The sequence below is a fragment of the Chlamydomonas reinhardtii genome, chromosome 14 (genome assembly GCF_000002595.2).
Source record: "Chlamydomonas reinhardtii strain CC-503 cw92 mt+ chromosome 14, whole genome shotgun sequence".
Lineage (NCBI taxonomy): Eukaryota > Viridiplantae > Chlorophyta > Chlorophyceae > Chlamydomonadales > Chlamydomonadaceae > Chlamydomonas > Chlamydomonas reinhardtii.
In genome coordinates this window covers 1447221-1467353 of record NC_057017.1, presented here as the reverse complement: position 1 = coordinate 1467353, position 20133 = coordinate 1447221, and the positions used below count along the sequence as shown (strand labels likewise).

The 20133-nt window shown below is 62.0% G+C and overlaps 6 protein-coding genes across 6 annotated transcripts; 2 read left to right on the top strand and 4 right to left on the bottom strand.

Annotated features, from left to right (window-relative positions):
- Positions 1–20: 20 nt before the first annotated feature.
- Positions 21–2255, bottom strand: CHLRE_14g618050v5 (uncharacterized protein). Its single transcript, XM_001689781.2, has 4 exons — positions 2004–2255; positions 1614–1734; positions 1196–1452; positions 21–923 (listed from the first exon to the last, which is right to left on the bottom strand). The coding sequence occupies exons 1-4, from the start codon at positions 2204–2206 to the stop codon at positions 821–823; spliced, it is 684 nt and encodes a 227-aa protein (XP_001689833.1). The 5' UTR covers positions 2207–2255; the 3' UTR covers positions 21–820.
- Positions 2256–2395: 140 nt separating this feature from the next.
- On the top strand, positions 2396–6661 carry CHLRE_14g618000v5 (uncharacterized protein). The gene is made up of 8 exons (XM_043070117.1): positions 2396–2541; positions 2677–2774; positions 3061–3152; positions 3463–3559; positions 3865–3966; positions 4394–4485; positions 4692–5327; positions 5531–6661. The coding sequence occupies exons 1-8, from the start codon at positions 2436–2438 to the stop codon at positions 5637–5639; spliced, it is 1332 nt and encodes a 443-aa protein (XP_042916790.1). The 5' UTR covers positions 2396–2435; the 3' UTR covers positions 5640–6661.
- Positions 6662–6715: 54 nt separating this feature from the next.
- CHLRE_14g617950v5 (uncharacterized protein) lies at positions 6716–10691 on the top strand. Its single transcript, XM_001690233.2, has 8 exons — positions 6716–6938; positions 7454–7620; positions 7912–8000; positions 8257–8336; positions 8467–8483; positions 8696–8764; positions 9146–9234; positions 9511–10691. The coding sequence occupies exons 1-8, from the start codon at positions 6812–6814 to the stop codon at positions 9557–9559; spliced, it is 687 nt and encodes a 228-aa protein (XP_001690285.2). The 5' UTR covers positions 6716–6811; the 3' UTR covers positions 9560–10691.
- A 57-nt stretch (positions 10692–10748) lies between these two features.
- Positions 10749–13905, bottom strand: CHLRE_14g617900v5 (ribosomal protein L35). The gene is made up of 5 exons (XM_001689780.2): positions 13612–13905; positions 13208–13308; positions 12817–12960; positions 11398–11466; positions 10749–10919 (listed from the first exon to the last, which is right to left on the bottom strand). The coding sequence occupies exons 1-5, from the start codon at positions 13613–13615 to the stop codon at positions 10845–10847; spliced, it is 393 nt and encodes a 130-aa protein (XP_001689832.1). The 5' UTR covers positions 13616–13905; the 3' UTR covers positions 10749–10844.
- Positions 13906–14273: 368 nt separating this feature from the next.
- Positions 14274–17745, bottom strand: CHLRE_14g617850v5 (uncharacterized protein). The gene is made up of 5 exons (XM_043070116.1): positions 17171–17745; positions 16902–17051; positions 16277–16738; positions 15953–16119; positions 14274–15813 (listed from the first exon to the last, which is right to left on the bottom strand). The coding sequence occupies exons 1-5, from the start codon at positions 17381–17383 to the stop codon at positions 14835–14837; spliced, it is 1971 nt and encodes a 656-aa protein (XP_042916789.1). The 5' UTR covers positions 17384–17745; the 3' UTR covers positions 14274–14834.
- A 49-nt stretch (positions 17746–17794) lies between these two features.
- Positions 17795–20035, bottom strand: CHLRE_14g617826v5 (uncharacterized protein). The gene is made up of 6 exons (XM_001689777.2): positions 19868–20035; positions 19710–19769; positions 19513–19617; positions 19081–19388; positions 18437–18542; positions 17795–18185 (listed from the first exon to the last, which is right to left on the bottom strand). Exons 1-6 carry the CDS (start codon positions 19928–19930, stop codon positions 18168–18170), a joined length of 660 nt encoding a protein of 219 aa, XP_001689829.1. The 5' UTR covers positions 19931–20035; the 3' UTR covers positions 17795–18167.
- Between the last annotated feature and the right edge of the window lie 98 nt (positions 20036–20133).

The following is a 20133-nucleotide window of genomic DNA, read 5'->3' as shown; positions in this document are numbered from 1 at the left end:
CAGGTGATCAGTCTGCTCTCAGCGAGTCACAAGAACTACACATTAGTCGTCGTAAAGCCAATATGGAGTAACAGCGGACAGTGCCGCTCACAGGCGTCACTGCCCGCTACGTGCGCCGACCAACTGTACGGCAACTTCTCACTCGCACCTTTCTCTCAGGCTGATAGCAAGCAAGGTTAATCCTACACCAAGCAGGCGATACACAGCAGTCTTAGCTGCTCAAGTCCACACGCAGTCACACACGCGACACAAAACCCTAGGCTACACACGCTCGTGCCGGTGGAATGCAGTGCCGGCAGAATGGCGCGACACACCTCATGCCTTCCTGCCTTCCTTCCGGCCTGCGGTATTTCAATTATTTGTTGTCTTTCCAACTGAGCAACCCGGGGTCCCTGTTCACAGCAGCTGCATGAGCTCACGCGTCACTTTCCAATGACACACGCATCACCACTACTGAACACCAAACGTCCTGTTCGGCAGCTTTAATGGCCGCCCGTGGCGGTCCTCCCACAAGCCCTCAATGTCCCCGCCGTCTCCGCATCAAACCCATACCGGATGTCAATCATCAGATGACCAAATCAACCGCACCCTCACTGCGTCACAAGCCGTGCCCCCATGTGCGTGCACCATTTATGATTGCAGTATTACAAGAGAGGACAACTCGAGCGTGCAAGCACGCAAAGGCCATCGAATGCTGCCTGGACGAACTTAAGCCAGGGGACTCCCGCCCCCGACCAAAAACCACCATTTACGCATCCGACGAGCCGCACCACCGCACCACCGCACCACCGCAGCACCAAGATGCCGCCCGCACGCCCACTCACGTGAAGCGCCGGGGCGGCCCCGCGCGGCGGGTAATGAGCGTGTCACCACGGCTGTCGTACGACACACGCAGCTCCTCATCCAGGTACAGGTTGTCAAACCTGTCAAGTCGAACGCATTCGGATTTGGGGGCTTTGTCATGACCGTGGATAGGCAAACCCACGGGTAGCCCCATCCCGCTTACCGGTCTGCCCACGCATGCTGAGCGCAACAGCCAGGCGTATACACCCCTGCGGCGCAACACCACCTGAGCCATCCCGGACGGGTGCCCGCGAGGCCGCTACCATCCGTGCGGCGGGATACCGTAGTGCTTTCCTGCCCGGTCCTAAGCGCCTCACGGGTACTCGCCTCGCGCTCTCCTTCACAAACTCACCAGCCCTTGCCAAACGGCGGCAGGCCCAGCTTTTTACCGCCCGGCAGCTTGAGCGTGGCGGCATTGAAGCTAAACGCTACTCGCTGTGGCCCCTCCACCGCTAGCGAGCTGTCCACGATGAAGGAGCCCTCGGGTGGGAAGGTGATGACGTTTTGTAGGTAGCCGCCCGATCCGCCGCTGCCGATGTCAATGACCTGGTAGACGTCACCGGCCTTGGTCCCAAAGAGCGGCGCCCGCTCCAAGATAAATAACGTTTCCTGTGAGCGGAGGGGCGCATAGCCATGCGGCCTGTCTAGTCCGTTCCTTGCAATCAGTCCTGCAAGCATCCAAGCCACAGCATGACGCACATGGCTGCATGGAACCTCCCTCCGCCCGGCGTCCGCGCTGTCTGCACTAGCCCTTGAGCCCTGATGCCCACCTTCTCTGACGTCCACACCAACTCCCATGTCCCCGACTGTTGCGGCCCCGTGGTGGTGGCGCCGGCCCCCGCGGCCTTCAGCTCCGCCACAGCTTCCTGGATGGCCTTCAGGTCAGACGGGCTGCAAGGTGTACGGGATGGTGTACGGGACGTCAGCGCTGTCTAAGCTGATACAGCTGCTTCAGAGAGTGGCTGGCTTAGTCGAAGCTTATATCGCCGTGCAGCATGCGCCGCCATGCAGTGGGTTGGGGCCACAACCCCGCAATTGCAACTTCCGTATCCCCGCCTCCCCGGAGGGGCCTCACGGCCATCCCACCCCTCACCCAGAGCACTACTGCCACTTGTTAGGGGTCCAAGCAGAGCCTGCAGCATCCTACAAAGCCGGCTCACCTGGTGCTCACTCCCCGCGAGGTGTTGCCGACTAGCTGCAGCAGCTCCCCCTTAACGGAAGCCAAGTTCGCCTTACTGGCTTGCGCCCGGGCCGCGCATGAGCATGCATGAGCTCCACTGGAGCCTGGTGCGGCCAAGCGCGCCGATCGGCCTGGGGCCCCCGCACGAGCCCGAACCGTCGACTGTGAGTGTTGCAAGTGCATCGTGCAGTGCCAAACCAGAATGAAATGCTGGCGCAGTCACGCAGTTTGAATATGTGTAATATAAATGTAAGCATAAGCTTGAGCATTATAGCAGGGCCGTGTGGTGCGACGATGGGCAAGAAACCGCATGGGAGTTTCTGTAAAACCGGGCCCTGTTAGCGCAGCAGTTGTGCTGCGATACGTGCATCCTGAATTTCCGCCAACAAACTCACAAAACTGCGACTGAAGAATGTTTGGACGTTTTCGAGGCTTCAGGGACCGCCTCAAAAAGCGTGGCCATCATGTCGAAGAAGAGTTGACGCTAGAAAACTCAAATTTGACATCGGCACAAATAGGTAAGGATAGCGGGCACTCGAATGTCGGTTCGGGCACACGAGCAGAGGCCGCGCGGAACTGCGACTCGGACGGGCCCTTCTACAGTCACCCAGATTGAGCGCCATGCTGTATGTGCGAATGGCGCTTGCCCGCAGCGACGGCCCTGAAGGCCCTCAAAATTCTAGGGCTCGAGCCCAAGAAGCAGCAGCTGAACAAGCAGGACTTCATCGTGTTTCTGTATGCTATGGGCCTGGTGAGAGCTTGTGAAGCGGGCGGGCGGGGGGGGGCCGGGCGGGAGTCGGCTTGGACGACGCGGTGGACTGGGTAGCTGGGGCACGCAGGCCGCCGTGCCGTGTGCCCCTGCACAAAACAGGTCCGCAACCTCCGTGCTTAACGTTGACCCTCTAGCTGAAATGAGGGGCTTGTACGGAAAAAAGAATCTTCCACAGCCAGGAACGCGTGCTGTGGGAAGCTCCCTTCATGGTTAAGCTGCGTTGCGTTTTCTCAACGACTAGGCCCTGCTCCACTCCGGCACGCAGAACCCCACGGACGACATCATTGACTCCAAAGTCCGCGCCTTCAAACTGCACCACAAGAAGACATTCACGTTTGGGCAGCTGGCGCACGTATGGTGGGTGCCCAGCGCGTGTCAGCAGTGCCTGGATCGGGGGCGGTCTGGAGGCGTTCGTTTGGTTTTCGATCAGGGAGAGGCGTGAGCACGGGCGACGGGGCTGAGGGCGGCGCCAGGAGACTGTAAGAGGGGAGCACTCAGTGCCAATAAGACTAGCATCCGGAGCCACATAACTTGATGCTGGACTTCACCACTGCGCTGTTAGAACGTCCGGGTATAACCACCTGCCAACTGCGTGCCTGCGCCGCATAGCGACTCCTGCAGACTCACAAGGCCTTGCCGTTTGAATTCGTGCACGTGCGCTTTGCAGGTATTCCATGCTGCAGGACCTGACGGATGAGGACGAGATTCTCAAACGCGCCTTCCAGTTCTTTGACAAGGACGGCAACGGCGAGATCAGCGTGCAGGTGGGGCCGCAGCTAGCTATATGGTAAGGGGCCAAGAGGGGGAAAGCCGTTCATGGTAAACGGAAGGGGTGGAGGTGGCGGAGGAACAGGAGAGGAAGGGGACGGGAGGAGGGGACGGACGCATAGGGGGGGGCGGACAAAATGGTGCGGCAGAGTTGGTGCAGCGGGGCCGGGCTGCCGATGATTCGCGAATGCCGCGCGCCACATGTGGACCATAGCTTCCAACGTATCCGGCATGTGTTCAGCGCTGCCGTTGCTGCTAGACCAACACATACGTACATCGGATGCCGTATACAAACCTACAGGAGTTGAAGACCACGATGCACGAGCTGGGCGACTTGCTGAGTGAGGAGGAGATCGCGGCCTTCATGGCGATCATGGATGTCAACAACGACGGAGTGATTGGGGTGCGTGGGGGCATGTTGGGCCGGAGGGGAGGCCGTGGTGGCCACGGGGTAGGCCACAGCTGTTCGGCTGTTCGGCTAGGATTCGGGCCGTTGGCAGAGGGCTGCACGGTGGGGTGGGTTGCGCCCGAGCGCCGGCTCGGGCAACTCACGGCAGCTCACGGGGTGGCCGGCATGCTTGAGCAGCAGCCCCCGGCAACGTGTGCTCGCCCGCTTCCCCTCGTACTCTTCCTCCCCACCGTGGATCCCCCCCGGACTCGGTGCATTTCGGGGATGGGGACTACGTCGCTGCCACATCGTTGTCAAGCATAGGCCACGCTCTCCTCCTCGCTCTGTTGCACTGGGTTCAATTTAACTTGGGCTGGTGTTTACAACCCACCCCCTCCTGCCCCTCCTAACCGGCCCCTCCCTCCTCCCTTCACATCACCAGTACACGGAGTTCCTGGCCACGCTGAAGACGCAGGCGCCCGAGCTGTCGGGCGACAACCACAAGCTCAAGACGGCAATGGAGGGAGACAGGAGGTGAGGGGATGAGGGTGGGGGAGGATAGCGGCTGGGGTGATCGCGACCGGAAAGCGATGTGGATGTGGCAAGACGATGCCGTGATAGCAATTGCGATTCCGCACCAGCTGTTTGTGTTGCTCAACTGGTGTGCAGTGTAACGTGCGCTCGCAATCGCTCTAGCTCCATTACCTTTCTTCTAACCTTCCGTATTTCTTCATTTGCAGTGTCGCGGGCGGCCTCATGCGCGCCGACGCCCGCCACTATGAAGACCCGGGCCTGCCGCTGGCGGGCGCCGGGCCCAGCAGCCCACACGACACACTGCTAGCGGCGGCGGCGGCGCTGTCGCCGTCAGCCCACCACTCACCCGCCGGGACACACACCGGGCTCGCGCATCCGGCGAACCAGGCGCACCCGCAGCAGCAGCAGCAGCAGCAGCAGCAGCAGCAGCAGCAGCAGAGCCTCAACCGGCGACACCATCCCGAACTAGAAGAGGCGGCTGTGCAAGGCGGCCGGGAGGGAGGCCTCAACCGCGGGAGCGAGGGCGAGGGCGTGGGGATACCGGAACCGTCCGTAGCGGCGGGGATAGGGCCGGGCGCGGTCGGCGCCAGCACCGGCCGGGGCAGCGGCAGCGGCGAAGGCAGTGCGGGCGGCGCAGGGCCAGGCTCGCCGCGGCGACAGGCGTCGCTGCGGGAGGCACAAGCGGCAGAGGCGCGAGGCACAGCGGCGACGACAGCGGCGATGGCGGCGGCGCTGCAGCGGCCGAGCAGCAGCAGTACGCGGGACGGGGCGGCGCTTCCGCCGTCGTCACCGCCGGGCGTAGGCGCTGCGCCGCTGGAGCGCAGTGGGTCCAACCACAGCAGGTAGGTTGGAGGGTGGGGGGCCATAGGCAGGCGGGTCGGCGGAGCTGGTGACGGAGTGACGGAGTCAAGCTGACGTGTCTCAGGGTAGCAGCGCAACCGTAGCTTGCACTTTGGAGCAACGTTCCCACGCATAACGTTCCCAAGCATATGCACGCGGCATAAGTCACTGGCTCCCTGTGCAATGGACGTCTGTCGCGCTGCAGGTCTGGGGACGCTGGTGCGGCCGGCGGACTGCGTGCGCCGTCTGCCCTGGAGCCAGGGCCGGGCTCGGACGGAGTGGCCAGCCCTGCGAGCAGCCACGGGGACCGGTAGCCGCCTTGCAGCAGGCACCGGGCAGCGGCCTACGTCCCACCCGCCGTGCATTCCCGGCAGTGGTTCCGAATGCACATGGCGGGATGGGCTTTGGGCCACGCCTCCAAGCATGCCTCCATGCAGTGGCTCCGCCAGCCCACGCTGCTGCTAGGCGCATGCCTAACTGGCGGACGCCGATCAGCGCTTGCCAAGTTAGGTAAGCCTTGTTGATGCAACCACCTGACGCGCCACGGGTGCGCATAGCGGATTGTCATGGGCCTCACCACACGCGCCTGCGACGATGCGCGGGCAGCGGGCGAGGAGTACCGACCACATGAACAATAGTGTTGACTGCAGCGGACTCAATGGCGACGGGCCAACGGCGGCGAACAATGGCGAACGGTGGTGGGACTGCACACATGTGCACACCTTTTGCCGTCCCTTGCATCCCTTGCCACGCGGACGTGCGTGTGACTTGAAGGAACCTCGTGCACGGTCTGGCTTATAAAATGCAGGATTCATTGATTTGTACGGATGAGCCGTGTGCTATGCTTGAGCCAGCGAGGTTGTTTGAGACGTGACGTGGTGACGAATGAACAGTGCACCGCATGCACTCGTACTGGGGGGGGGGGGTAATGAGCGTGAGCGGCCACCCTTGCACACACAGTTAGACGCGTCGTGGTGGCGTGTCCTCAAGATATACAGGCACGCAGGAGCGTTAGCACTGGTCGGAACAGCATCGCACACCTACCTATGCTGGGGCAGGCATCCCTTGGGGCGTGCGTGTGCGTGTGCGAGGTTATGGTCTGAGCTGTCCGGGCGGCTATAAGGGCCTATCCAGCAGAGATGAAACGTCAGTCAGAAATTAATTCACTGGGAGCGACGCACAGTCGCCGTCTGGCCTGTGTCCACATTGGACGTGCGGGTTAACCACGCTGGGGTTTTGCACGGGCACAAGTTCGCGATCGGAGGCCTCACTCACAACTCACAAGTCCTTTGCCGCAAGTTGCGCACCCCGTGCAGCCCATAGCACGCAGCATATTCATGGGAGCAACTCGAAGTCTGCTATTCAAGAGACTCCGCTCGCCAGGAAGCGACAAAAGACAAAACTCAGCCGACCTGTAACTCACCTATAATCGAGCGAGCTCTCAACGAGAACTTCGAAAATGATGAACCGAAAAGCTTGGCATAGGATGGTGCGGCAAGTGGAGGTGAAGAAGGCCATTCCAAAGCCAAAAGAGATGACCTGGGACGTTGTACTAGACCTCGCAAACGATGGACAGGAGCACCATGAAGGTAGTAACAAGCTAACAGCAGAAGGTGCGTCGACGGTCGGGCACCGACGGTGGCCAAGGGCGGGCGGCCACAACAGCCGGTCGCTGCTATTTATTAGTTACCGCTTTTGTCGGATGGAAGGTGCTGGTGCTAATTTGGGTGTGGTTGAGGGCTGGGCAATACCCACGCCGTTTTACACTTCTGCAACCTGCTTCGCGGTGCTCCACATAGCTGCTCGACATGACTCGCTGATAATCTTCAATGTTGGGCCACTGGTGCTGTCGCCCGGGGGTGCTTTGGCCCTGCCCCCGCCTGCCACGCTTCGTGCCAGACCGTGCCGTGTATGCTCTTTACGGCGCTGCTCGTTCGCCCTCACGCCCTAATTGCAGTTGAGACCTGTCAGCCCAATTTAACTAATGCACCTCAGCTGCCAGCAGCTTGCGACACGGTTTCAACTCCTGCTGAACCACCACTGTGACTACACCAATTGCCGCCAGTACTGATCCACCCACGTGATCCACCCCTGTTGCTGGCCCCTCTGCTGTCTATCCACGCTGCAGACCTCGTCCGTATCAGGACTGCGCTGCACATGCTGGGGAAAGACGAGCCAGAGCATGGCAAAACGGAAATGGATAAGATCGCGCCGGATGCCGTGGAGTTCAAGTTGTTCAACAAGGCCACCATGGACCGCGGAGACCTGGTGGCCTTCCTCTTCATCATGGGAGTGGTGAGTGGCCGAGTGCGGCTTGTTACGCTGGAATGCTGCGGACGCAAAGACGTGTTCAGGTGTGGCTGATGCCCTACAGAGGTTTCGCGAATACCGTAAAGGCAGGCCCGTAGGCTCATGGGTTGGACGGTGATGGCGTGTCGCCGCGAAGCCTGGTCGGCACGGCAGCCACACCACCACTCGCCCTCTATTCTGTTTGCATGTAATACACATGTAACACACACAGTGTGGAACTCCGTTGTGCCACCTGATTTGATAATGAATGCTGCAACGCTGTGCCGCGCCGCACAGAGCGCCACGGAGGACGCACTGCATGCGGAGCTGCGCTACCTCAAGCTCACGAGCGACCTCATCACGCCGGCGCAGGCCGTCTTCGTGTGGTGAGCGCGCGGCGCGACACGGCGCGCACGCAGGCTTTTAGTAGGCTTTTGAGGGCGAGCTCAGTGTTAAGATGATGCCAGTTTGAACTGTGGTTGTACTGCCGTTCAAGTGCGGTTGAACACCCGGGACACCGCTCCGTTGTCCATGTCTTGGGAAAGGCTCACACCATGGAATGGCTCACTGCGATTGCTTTTTTATGACGCCTTGGCCTTGCGCATGCTCCCCTTGTTCGCAACGTTGAACCGGGCCTTTCAGGATGGAGATGAAGGACGACGAAAAGGATGAAGACGCTATCCTCAAGCGCGCGTTCATGTTCTTTGACAAAGACGGCAACGGTGAGCGCGCGGGCCTGCTGGTGGCGGGCTAGCTCTGGTAGCGAACGGGTACAAGCAGCATATGCATACCGTATGTTGTCGACTTGGCCACTGGTCGTGATGCTGTCAATCCGTTTCGGCTTGCTTGCAGGCGAGATCTCTGGGCAGGTGCGCGTTGAGGCCAGCGACATACAAGGCTGTGCTGGGCGGGCCCGCAGCAAAAGGGTGGCTGCACAGCTCAGGGGCCGTGTCGCTGGTCTGTCAGTCGCTGTTGGACGCACGCCCGTTCGTTCGCTAGCTGCACCGCGTACACACCCTTTAGCGCTGCGCCACTGTCACCAACCAGCAACCTCCTGGACATCATTGTTTACAACTCACAGGAGCTGCGGCAGGCCATGGGCGACGTGGGCAACATGCTCACGGGGGCCGAGATCGACGAGTTCATGGAGGTGAGGCAGGACACGCGCCCTGGGAGAAACGACGCGTTGATAGGCGTTCTCCTAGCATACTGTATGCTGCAGCGGACTCGGTTGGCAAAGGGTTCATTGGCTGTCGGATCATAGTGGAAGTACCGTAGATCTTGGGCGCTTATGCCGTAGCACTGCGGTTTGACGCCAAGATGTCACCCCGGGGCTCAGCCCCGGGGGACCCATTTTGGTTGGGGGACTGGCGTGACTGGGCCGGGCACACGACACATTGTGGCCTTATCAGCCCCATGCACCCTGTAGGGCATCTAAGCGGCTGCGAAGCGCAGCCCTAATGGCATTCATGCCTTGCGACGTGCTGTATCTGTCCTTGCGATGGCCACTCTTGCTCCTTTGCCCCCACAGCTGATGGACCGCAACGGTGACGGTGTGGTGGGCTACAACGAGTTCTTTGAGGTGCTCACGAAGCAGACCGACCTGGGCCAGGTGCTCAAGTGAGTACCGCATATAAGAGTTACGCAACCTTTCGTATAGCGTATGCCGTAATACGGTACTAGGGCGGGGCATGATGCGTGGCGAGCTCCATCAAGTGCACTGGTTATGGGAGGGCGTGCACTGCCTGTGTACTAGCCGGGGTATCTTGAGCAACACCCCGGGGCCGCCAAAGCACGCGGGCCGGCTGTGTGGTCCCCTGATGGACATGGGATGATTGCTACGGTCTCAGCGCCTGCGCCTATCTGAAATACTTGCCCTTGTCTTCTCTTCCGCAGCGACGTCAAGAAGCTGGACAAGGACATCCAGGACATGTTCAATTCTTAGCCCCGTCATGTGCCGAGCTGGCGTTGTGCTGCTGCAAGCCATGCACCGGGGGCGCGCAGTGGTTTGTGCGAATGCGTCGCCGAGGAATGGGTGTGCTGCGCTACCAACACAGCGCGCCCCGACTTCAGGGGTTCCCTCGCATACAGGGCAGCACGTGATCAGCTGGGGGCACAAGGGCGACCTTGCTGGTGGTGGCCCGGCTTTACTGTACGGGGCAGGGGTTAATTGAAGTATGCCCAGGTCTCGGCGTACTGTACGGTAGTGAAGTTTTTGCGGTGTTGCTGGGGAAGGCAAGAGCGGAAATGTAATCCTGTGTCCACGCTCGGGCGCGCTGAGCAAGCGCATACAGCGACGTGGTACGGTACACGAGGGAGCAGGGGGCAGGTGGGGGTACAGCGACGTGGTACGGTACACGAGGGGGCAGATGCAGGCAGGGTAGGGTAGGCCTGACGCGAACGACACGAATGCGGATGGATAGTATTCATGAATTGACTGTGTGGGAGTTACAGGCATGTAGGACGTTGAACCGAGGGCCCCTGAGACTGGGAATCGCTATCATTGGAGTGCCGCGCGCAAGTGCCCCTGGCGGCCGTTGGCATATGAGTTGAGTCCGGCAGATTGGCATACTATACATTGTGAGATGCAACACGCCTGGACAAGAAAAGGTGGCTCTCCCTCGCAAGGGAAAAGTGGGCTGAGCCACGCCACGTCCTCCGTCTGAGGCCGAAGACACGCCTGGAAAATGTGCATGCCAGCTTGGTCCCATGGTTTTGCTGGCCACGCATAATTGGCATGATGCAGTTTGGCTGTGTTTGGCTGTGGCCGGTGATTGACTGGCTGCCCGCTGCCTGCTGTACTAGAACTGGAGAGGCTCACAACGTGGCGCGATGTACGGCACACTAGGCTGAGAGTGACTGCTGTGGCACGTTTGTCTTGACTGTACTCAAGAGTCAAGACTGTACTTCCAGTGCAAGCGCTGTGCACCTCGCTTCACGAAGATTTTTGCGTGGCTTGGTGTGACTGCCACATGCTTGGACTGTCCCTCCTTGTAATGCCACATTCTGTCGCTGTGTGCGGCGGACTAAGCGTTCAATTGAGCGTCCAGCACGGATGGAGGCAATCCTTTTATGCTGGCGGCTGGCTTCACGTCCAGCAGGCTGAGGGCAATGCCAGAGGAGGCCGGGTTTGCACGGCACGCGTGTTACACTGTCACCACGGAGCAACCCGACCGACACATCCGGACCTCCTTTCCGTTCACGCCTGAAGATTGCGAAAACGGTTACATTTACGCCTTCAGGGCGAACTTGCGGCTGGGGAAAGCCTTCTCCTTCTTCACCGTCTTGACCAGCTTCTTGTTGGCCTGTGGGTCGGTAGCATCAGCAGGTGGGGCGGGGCGTTAGGCACAGACTTGGACCCCGCCCGTGTGTAGGGAGGGACCACAGCGGCGCAACGGCTGCAATGCGCGAAGCTGTCCTACGCGCGCGCCGGCGCACCGCGGAACCCAGCCAGCATCGCAAATTCGCAATCCTGAGCCCCATCTGCGCCGCCCTTTCGTCGCAGGGCTGACAACTTCAGTGTTGCACTTGCAGTTTACGCCGCAAGCGGCACGCCCTGAACCGCGGCATGCCCTGAACGCCCCGCCCGGCCCGGCCCAAACCCCGCTCGGCCCAACCCAACGCCTTACCTCCCAACCTCCCACGTTACGCTGGCCGCACGTGCTCTGTCCGGCCGAACCCGCCCACACAAAACCCTCTTCCGGCACCCTCCCCCAAACCTCTTACTCCTCATCCCCGTGCATCCATGCCCCCACCCCCACGTCTTTGGCCCCAGCTGCTCACCTGCTCCTTGGTCAGAGCGCGGCGGATGGCGCGGGTCTTCTTGGCGCGCAGGTCCAGGGGCAGGAAGGTCTGCGGGCGACACCAACAAGGACAGGACAGCAGCATGGTGAGCAAGGAGGCTGCGCGACGCAGGCAACGTACACGTAAAGGTATCGACCTTTACACAGATGACACACAGCAGAACACATTAGATTGGCTTAGCGAGGTACGCCTAGGCAAGAGAGCAAGCGGCTGCTGAGAAAAGAACAACCATGCCTGCACAACGCCTGGGCTGCGGCCTGCGCATTCCAGCCCTGCGCAACGCCAGCGCCCCGCTGGCTGGCCTGAAAGTCACGCGGGCCACAGTTTCCCGTTGAAATGTGCTGCTGATTTGGCTGACACGACCGGTCCGCCGCTGCTGCTGCTGATTCCCCTCCAGCTCTGCTTGTGGAGTTGTGGAGACCGCCACACCGCGAGCTGCCGCCGCAGCGCGCAGCCCTGCCGCGCCCAGGTCGGCGCCGCCAGCTGCTACACAGCCAGCGGTGCCGTGCGCCCAGCGACGGCTGCACCCTTCGGCTTTGCAGTGCGCACGCCGCCACCGCCGCTGCCGCGCAGCTCATCGGGTGCCTGTGCGGCCCGCTGAAGCGAACCCCGGCTGCAGCTGGACTGTTTTGCAGCTCATCATCAGCAACAGCCCCCCAAGCGCCCGTTCCGGCCCCTAGCGGAGCGGGTGCTCCACAATATACGCACTGCGCCGTTCGCCCAACCCGCTCCTGACCGCCGCCTCCGTGTATGCGCATGCATCGCACGACTTTGCTGCTGCTTGCGCCGCCCGTCCAATGCCGTACTCCACGCGCCCAACCCCGGGGGTGGTTCGACTGCGTGTCGCCTCCTGCCACAATCTAAAACCGCCGAATACCGGCAGCAAGTGCCAGCGAATATGTTTGCGCTGTTATTGCGCAACATCCGCGCGGAGCACGCCCACAGCCCTCTTTGTGCAGCAGCCCGCAGCGCCCCACGCGGGCCCCGCTGCACGCTGCGCAGCTGCGGCTGCATTCTGGGCCTCAGCTAGCTCTGCCGCCCGCGCTCCGCCAGCGCTGCGTGCCCACGCCACTGCAACCCCTGCCTGCAGATGCGTGTCCTCACGGCGGCCCCCTCCAAAAGCCGCAGCCTTAAATGCTGACCGCCTGTGCTCGTTCGAAGTGTGCCCTGCACCAACCCTCGCCGTCGCAGCTGCTGCCACCGCCGTTGCTGCTGCTGTCGCCGCTCCACGCGTGCTGTCGCTCGCCAGTGCTCGCCAAGATACTTACAGGCACTACGTGCGGTTGCAGAACCGCAACCCCAAGCTACAAATACAGACCCCGCCACAGCAGCAAGTCTCATTCTTCACCCCCAACATCCCGGATGCGTTATCCCTCACAAACTCTGTTCGGGACCCACCTTGCCCTTCTTCTTCTCGTTCTCCTCCTTGATCTTGTTCCGCACGGCCGTGCGCTGACTCTGCTTGTACACAGTCAGCACGCGAGCAATCGACTTGCGGACCACCTTGATCTTCGACAGCTTGTTGGGGGCGCCGCCAGTGACCTGAAAAGGGGGTTTGATGTGTTAGGCTGTATGCTTGGCAGCCCGTAGACGAGGACGGACGTCTGGGGTGTGCGGGCAAGCGCGACGGGAGCGCGAGCGTGCCCAGAGCGGCAGAGGCTGCACACGAACCGCTCCGCCCCTTTCACCTATGCTCCCGACCACTCGCCAGCGCCACAATGTCGATTTATCCGCCCCTTGAGTTCTCATATCGCGAGCTTGCGCGGTTACATCGCTCCCTAGTGCGCACCTTGGCCACGCGCAGCTGCTGCAGCTCGCCCTTCAGGCTGCCGAGGCGAGTAATCAGGTCCTGCTTGCTCATGTTGCGGAGCTCGTGCATCTTGACCTTGGCTGCAGTCATAAGAATGCAGGGCAGCGGCGGCGGGGCGGCAGGGGCCCAGAGCTGCGAGTTAGCAAGGATAACTCCTGTGTAATAGTACAGAGACTGCGTCGCACGGCTGCCGGCTTTAGCCTCAACGCAGCGGCGCCAGATGGAGGCCCGCAACTCCGGTGCGCAAGACTGCAAGTTGCTGGACGCCACCGACAGGACTAAATAGAGCTCCATTTAAGGAGCCAGTTATTGCGGCCAGCACAAGCTACCAGGCGCAGTCCCAAGCGCCGGCCGACATCCTTGCCCCAGCACTAGTAGCTCACCCATCTTTGCTACGTTTCCGCAAAAGGTCACGTGAGGACTATGCAAAAAGAGAGTTTGGCTGGCTCGGGCGCTGGCCTTGTACCCCGGCCCCCGCTTTCGTCCATGCTCCATGCGACCAAAATGCCCCAAACCGAGCCCTGAGACCAGCTGAACAGGCGAAACATTTGCACATAACTACTGCCTTTCGACAAAGGAAGCTATTGAGCTGCAAAACACATAGTCGCAAAGAATGGCGAAAGATGTCACCGGAGGGCCGTTGCGTGACCGCGACAAACGGAGAATTGGCAGTGAAAGTTTAGGGGGATGAGACAATACATGGAGAAGCGCAGAGGGGAGGCCCAGGAGTGCCAGGCCTGGTGTGTGGGGTGACAGCGGGGCGGGTATGTGCAATCTGTGCCCGCGAAAAGGGCACGGTGCGTGCGAATGGGCGGTCCCGTAGTGGCGTAGTCCCGTAGTGTGGCGTAGGTGCGATTGGCGTAGTCCCGTAGTGTGTAGCGCATTCCCAGGTGCGTGGGGACGCGGCTATCCAGCCTATGCTTCATGGTAACGCTGCGCGCGAGGTCCACGTACGACATCCTGCCAGCGGACAGGCGGGGGTATTGCGGAGCTACAAATGCTGCACCACCCGCAGCCACGCCTCCTCGCTGCTACTTGCGGCTGCCGGGGCAAATGTAGTGCCTTGCTCTGTGGTGCGGCGTATTGACAAGCCCCGCGCAGATTGGTTACGCGGGGCACCGCGGCAGATGACTGTTGGTGACGCGCAGCCCGTGCGCGCAGCCCCTAGAGCAGCAGGGCCTGCGTGCCGTATCACCCTCCCACGTATGGACATTCCACTGGGCGCAGTTGGCAGCTTTGCTCACTGCTGGTGTGGGTTCGCATACTTGCGTGGACCATGAGGATGCATCATGCCATTAAGCGGATTGCAAGAGAGCCGCACAGCCAATCAGCTACTGAAGTCAAGCTCCGCCTTACAGCATGCCTGGCGGACGTCCTGCACCTATCTGTACCGTATGCATGCCCAACCTGCCTTTGCTTGTATTTGTTGGCAAGCTGCACATCGTCCGTTTCGTCACACAGTCACACTGTGCACAACACCGCCATATGCACCTCCGCTTCAGCGCCGCATTCCGCCCACTTGAGGGCTACCAGTAAGCATACAAATGCACACACACTCGTGCCTCCTCTGCACGCCTGTCGCACACGAACCGTCTTACTCCTAAGCTTACGTGCCACCAGCGCCGGCACCGCCCCGCTGCAGTTGGCGCATCGCGGCGCCAAAGAGCTTGCTGGCGGGACTGCCCATACCCGACGCCCCCACTGTTCCCGGCCCCCGGCCGCCTGCAGCCGCAGATCCAGGCCGGCTGCGTTGTGCAGCCCCCGCCTTCGAGCCGGCAGCCGCCGCTGCAATCGCCGCTGCGCTGCCTTCCTGCCTTGCGGGAGGCGCATCGTCCGCCCCATCCACATCTGCGTCCTCGCCTTCGTCCGCAGCTGGGGCAGTGGCTTCCGCACCCTTGGCTGCGCTGCTTGCTAGCGTCATTGGTGCCCGCTGCCGCGCCGCTGCCCCAGCTGCTGCCGTTGACCCCGCCAGTGCTGCACCCAACAGCCGACCTGCTCTCGCTGACGAGGGCGGCGCCGCTCGCTTCCCGCCGGCCGCCCCAGCAGCACTAGCTTTGGCTTGCAGCCGTGCCAGCACGCTCTTGCCGTCGGCTGCGCTTCCGCTCCCGCCCGTGCCCGCGCCGGCTCCTGCCTCATTGCCGCCTCCGGTGCCCAGCTCATCCGCATCGCCCTCGACACCCACTTCCATGTCCCCCGCGCTGTGCCCAGCCATGAGCTCCGGCTCTCCGGCTTCCGCGTCGCCATCGTCCCGCGCTTCCGCCTGCTCCTCGCCATCACCGGTCACCGCCTGCGCCGCCACGGCTGGCGTGCTGGCAGCGCCGGAAGCGCGCTTGCGCTTGGCCGGCGGCTCTTCGGCTGCCTCTACGTCACCGGCGGCAGCACCCGCCGGTTTGACGCGCCTCGCTGGGTCCCATACGATGCGCCGTCCTCCGGGCGCCCCACCGGCATCTGCGGCACTAGGGATGCCGCCAGCATCCGCCGCCGCCGCCGCAGCGACCTCGCCTGCCGCTCCCGCAGCGGCTGCAGCAGCGGCACCCTCCATGGCCTCGTCAGCGGCAGCATTGGAGGCCGCCCGCGCGAGTACCCTGCGCCAAAACAATGGACGCATCGGTTGATCATATCATAACACATTGAGCCCTCTGTGCTGCCAGCGCAACACCCAACATCATGCCCGCTGGAGTCGTGCGGCATTGACGGCGGCACTTCATGTGTACCCGTCCGCACCTCTTCCTCGCCGCCTGCAGCGCATGCTGCGCCGCAGACTTCTTATTCGCAACCAGCCCGATGCTGCCCAGTGCTGCTGACGTCAGCCGAGCGGATAACAGACCCGCCAGGCCGGCGCCCGGCCGGGCTGGCGCCGCGGCCGCTGCAGCCGTCGCGCGTGCTCCACTCTGCGCCAGGCGAGATACAACCAGGGACAACGTGGAGTGCAAACGTGAGAGCCACGCTGGCGTGCGCACAAGGCAAGGGATTGGAGCTGCCCCGTTTCCTGCTGCCGCTCTGTGCCCAAGTCAAGAGCCACACCAGCGCATCTGAAGGGACACTCACCGGCGACTTGGCTAGGCGGCGCGCTAGGTTCGTGCCCGCCAGAGACGCCGCGCCCGCCGCCGGCCGCGTTGGCTGCTGCACCACGTGCATCAGCATGCCGTTAGCGTCAAAATCCAGATCCAGATCAACGTCTAGAGGCTCCAGCGCATCCAGCGGATCCAGATCTGCTGCCGCTGCTGCCGCCGCCGACGCGCCCCTTGCCGCTGCCGCCCCGGCGGCGCCGCCATTGACGCCGCCTGCTGCCTCTGCGCCTGCGGCGGCGTTTCCCTCGCCGCCTCCGCCAGCCTCTTCCGCCTGTGGCGCGCCTGGGGTGGCGGTGGCAGCGGCAGCGGCGTTGCCGGCCGCGGTGGCTCGTGCTTGGCGTGCCTGCAGCTCAGCCGACGCGGTGATGGCCTGGCGGGCGCCCACCTCTCTGCCGTCAGGCCGCCGCACCGTGAGCCGGAAGCCAAACCCCTGCGCCACCTGCAGTTAGGCAGCGCAAGAGGACCAAAGAGCTGCAGTTGATGCCCTATCACAGGTTATCTGTCCTGTCAGTAATGATGAAGGGGATATGATTGCGGGCTTACAGAGGGGACACTCGAGAGGAGACAGTGGCCATCGACAAACGGTACCCGCGGCGACCCACCTCAGCCAGAAGCGCAGAGCAGAGCGTCAGCCGCTGTTGCGCTGCACTGGACAGCACGACGCGCCTCAGGTTTGCCAGGCGCGCCGTACGCGCATTTGCAGCCCGCTGCAGTTGAAGCCGCAGACTAGCGGCGCCGGTGGCGCCGATGGACTGTTGTCGGGAGGGCGGGACGAGTCAAGTGGGACGAGTGTGGGAGGACACGAGGTTTGCGCTCCTTGTACGCCGATCTTATCCAGCCACGCTGGTTACATAATGTGCAGAAGGCTCACCAGATGCGCAGCGCCCACGTTGGTCGTGTCAATTTGGCGCTGGTTTCCCGTTGTGACACCGCGCACCAGCCGGCCCAGGAAATTTGTATTGGGTGGCGCGCGAACTCCCGTCTCTAGTCCCTCATCGCCCTCTTCCTCGTCATACGCTTCCTCCTCGACCTCCTCCTGGACCGGCGCAGCGGTAAAGACGACCGGCGTTCGCCGTTTCGTCATGATATCTAGCTACACTGATATCTTGAACGGCGGTAGACTAGCTCATCATAGGTTGACCGAAATGCCGACGGGTTGCATGTGTGTGTCGCTTTCACAACCTGAAGCCAAGCGTACTCTCTGCTGACGTGTAAGGTTCTTCAAGTATTGCGAGCCGCTCGCTGCAATCTCCTCCCTGCTATCCCCGGCACGCCAAATCGGCTGATGGGCTCATGGAGCGGGGTGCTTTGGTGTCGCCCCACCGTGTTGGCCCCCTCCCGCCCCGCGCCATGGCTGTCCTGCTGTTGCAGCTTGTGTCCAGTCCTTGACGGTGCAGACTCGTCAACCAGCTTTTATGCCATGCCATCCTACCCAGTGCGTGCTGACCATATCGTATCCAAGTCCGAGGGGACTCCGGCAACGCGCGGAACGCCGACCACCAATCTGTATTACAAGCGACAGCAACGCCCATCATTTGTGAGAGGACCTAATGCCGCACTAGCGTGGATGCGGTGGTCGGCACGCTCAGCCACCGCACACCGTTAGTCCTTCCCGCACCAAAAAGCTGTCGGCTACCAACGGCAGCCCCTCCAGTCCTCCAGTCCCGACATCTGCCGCTACTAAAGATTTAATTCCCAAACTTTCCGTCATCCTCACACCCCTAGACTTGCGTTAGCCCATAAGTGCCCCAACAGTATAGCTTTGCGATATCCTTACACCACGAGATAAGCTCAACGTGCACCTGGCACGCAGCGGCATCGGGCGCTTACGCGTGCCACGACGATCACACGCGCGGAAGTACAGCAATTTAGTACCCGCGCCAGAACTGCGAAGCAAAGAAGAGTGAGGAGAGCGTAAGTCAAGGCGGAGATTGCACACATTAGGTCCCAACCTTCTGCGTAAATTCAGCTCAGGGTGCCAAGCACGGACAAAACTCCGCGCTTGCATGTGGGGCGAGAAAGGCAACACGCGCCACACACCCTAGCATCCACGCTTGGATCCCATCCTCTACGTGCGAGCCCTCCACCAGCTATCCCATTACCATTCCCAATCCCAGCCCCAAACACCCACACGCACCTGGCCAGGGTCGCTGGGCCGCACGGCGGCGCCGGTGTCCAGGATGGGCGGGCGCGGCGGCACCGGGTCGCCCCAGTTCTCGCGGTGCACAACGGGGCCGTAAATGCTGCAGGGGGATGAGTGGAGAGGGGCGGGGTCCGTAAGGGAGAGCGGCGTGGTGCAGGTCTGACGTCATGTGCGCGATGCCAACGGCCCCGAGTAGTGGTTGTGCTGCCAGCGCTGCTGGCGTATCAACCGTGTACCGTTCTCCTTGTGTCCACTCCTTAGTGAGCCCAGCACGCCATCTGACACGTTGCCTCCGGTGCGCAACCCGGCATTTGCCGCTGTGGGATCAGCCGTCAGGCATATGGACCCTACCCAGGCACCGCCGCGTGCATTTCACTTCCGGACCCTCCCCTACACCCTTCCCTGCACACTCCCGCACCCAGGTGCCCGCGCCTCCGTCCCCAGCCATCCACCTCTCCCTTCGACCCTCCGCCCTCGCGCCTCTCCCGTGCTGCCCCCCCCCCCAGCCTCGACCCGCACGTCCAGGCGTCCCCCCCCCCATACACCCAACACCCGATGTCCCCGCACCACGTCACCCGGTACCCTCCACCCTGCCGGCCCCCCCCCCCCAAATTTTCCTGCCGACCCCCCCTCCTTACCGGTAGTCCTTCATGTACTTGGGCATCAGCTCGCCAATGAAGTCCGCGGCCACGGCAGCGCCCGCGAAAGCCAGCGGCCACGCCACCGGCTGCGGCATGGGCCGCCCCATGCCGAACAGGAAGCCGGTGACGGCACCCGCGACCATGCCGCTGGTCATGTCGTGCTTGCCCCGCATGTTCTCCACCGTGGCGTCCGTGAAGCTGAACACAGCGCCCAGCAACGTCGCGTACGCCGTCTTCTTACCGATGATGCCCAGCAGCAGCTGCGCCTGCTTGAAGTGCTGGCGAGAGAGTGTGGGCGGCAGGCGCTGCGGGCACGGACAGGTGGAAGGGGTTGGGGGTCAGGGGCGGGCAGGGGAGGGGCGTCGCCGTCTTGGCGCAGCGCGTGCCCTTTTGGTCCCCCCTGTTCACGCAACCTTCCCGCTGGCCCACCTCAAATGTCATATATGCCTCCTGGGCGCCAGCGGCCAGACCAGCGAGGCCGATGAGGGGCGCATTCGCGACAGCATAGGCCAGCGCGTCGTGCTTGTCCGCAGCCTGCTCAAAAGTAAAATTTTATGGCTCATGTAAGCTCTCAGGGGACCAGCAGCAATTCTGCGACGCTCATTGCTTCCTCATGACTTGCACACCTTCAGCGCGGACGCCGGGACAGGCGTGTCGACACCATACTCCGCCTCTGATGACTTTGTCTGAATTCATGTAACAAAGCAGCAGTGGGGGCCCAGCTTAGCGGTCTGGCTCCGCATGAGCTCAGCAACACGACGACAATCAAGCGCAGAGCCGCTACCTTGGCGTATGGCTCCCTGGCAGTGGTCGAGCTAGGCGTGTTAAAGGCCCCCGAGAAGACCATGGCTACTCTGGGCGCCTGTGCCCCCGCAACGAAGGGTAAATACTTGCCCTGCCAAGTTTCCTAAAACCCAGGGCTAAGCTAATTCCTTATGTCAACATGCACGGTGCAACAAGTGTAAACTGTGACCGGGGAACACTTGTCAGAATGGCGACACAGCTCCCCATGCCGACTCCCCACCCTCCGCTTCTTTCCCTACGGTATCA

What these genes read in the sequence shown, in the direction of transcription:
- CHLRE_14g617950v5 (XM_001690233.2), top strand. Translation starts at nt 6,812, where the DNA reads ATGGTGCGGCAAGTGGAGGTGAAGAAGGCCATTCCAAAGCCAAAAGAG. An exon ending in GCGCAGGCCGTCTTCGTGTG is followed by an intron (nt 8,001 to 8,256) that starts GTGAGCGCGCGG and finishes CGGGCCTTTCAG; the next exon opens with GATGGAGATGAAGGACGACG. An exon ending in AGATCGACGAGTTCATGGAG is followed by an intron (nt 8,765 to 9,145) that starts GTGAGGCAGGAC and finishes TTGCCCCCACAG; the next exon opens with CTGATGGACCGCAACGGTGA.
- CHLRE_14g618000v5 (XM_043070117.1), top strand. Translation starts at nt 2,436, where the DNA reads ATGTTTGGACGTTTTCGAGGCTTCAGGGACCGCCTCAAAAAGCGTGGC. An exon ending in TTTGACATCGGCACAAATAG is followed by an intron (nt 2,542 to 2,676) that starts GTAAGGATAGCG and finishes GCTTGCCCGCAG; the next exon opens with CGACGGCCCTGAAGGCCCTC. An exon ending in GGGCAGCTGGCGCACGTATG is followed by an intron (nt 3,153 to 3,462) that starts GTGGGTGCCCAG and finishes TGCGCTTTGCAG; the next exon opens with GTATTCCATGCTGCAGGACC.
- CHLRE_14g617826v5 (XM_001689777.2), bottom strand. Translation starts at nt 19,930, where the DNA reads ATGGTCTTCTCGGGGGCCTTTAACACGCCTAGCTCGACCACTGCCAGG. An exon ending in TCCCGGCGTCCGCGCTGAAG is followed by an intron (nt 19,618 to 19,709) that starts GTGTGCAAGTCA and finishes ACTTTTGAGCAG; the next exon opens with GCTGCGGACAAGCACGACGC. An exon ending in AAGTACATGAAGGACTACCG is followed by an intron (nt 18,543 to 19,080) that starts GTAAGGAGGGGG and finishes ATCCCCCTGCAG; the next exon opens with CATTTACGGCCCCGTTGTGC.
- CHLRE_14g618050v5 (XM_001689781.2), bottom strand. Translation starts at nt 2,206, where the DNA reads ATGCACTTGCAACACTCACAGTCGACGGTTCGGGCTCGTGCGGGGGCC. An exon ending in TCGCGGGGAGTGAGCACCAG is followed by an intron (nt 1,735 to 2,003) that starts GTGAGCCGGCTT and finishes TACACCTTGCAG; the next exon opens with CCCGTCTGACCTGAAGGCCA. An exon ending in TGGTGTGGACGTCAGAGAAG is followed by an intron (nt 1,453 to 1,613) that starts GTGGGCATCAGG and finishes CTCCGCTCACAG; the next exon opens with GAAACGTTATTTATCTTGGA.
- CHLRE_14g617900v5 (XM_001689780.2), bottom strand. An exon ending in AGCAGCTGCGCGTGGCCAAG is followed by an intron (nt 12,961 to 13,207) that starts GTGCGCACTAGG and finishes CCCCCTTTTCAG; the next exon opens with GTCACTGGCGGCGCCCCCAA. An exon ending in ACGAGAAGAAGAAGGGCAAG is followed by an intron (nt 11,467 to 12,816) that starts GTGGGTCCCGAA and finishes TGTCGCCCGCAG; the next exon opens with ACCTTCCTGCCCCTGGACCT.
- CHLRE_14g617850v5 (XM_043070116.1), bottom strand. Translation starts at nt 17,383, where the DNA reads ATGACGAAACGGCGAACGCCGGTCGTCTTTACCGCTGCGCCGGTCCAG. An exon ending in ACGTGGGCGCTGCGCATCTG is followed by an intron (nt 17,052 to 17,170) that starts GTGAGCCTTCTG and finishes TCCCGACAACAG; the next exon opens with TCCATCGGCGCCACCGGCGC. An exon ending in CTGCAGGCGGCGAGGAAGAG is followed by an intron (nt 15,814 to 15,952) that starts GTGCGGACGGGT and finishes GTTTTGGCGCAG; the next exon opens with GGTACTCGCGCGGGCGGCCT.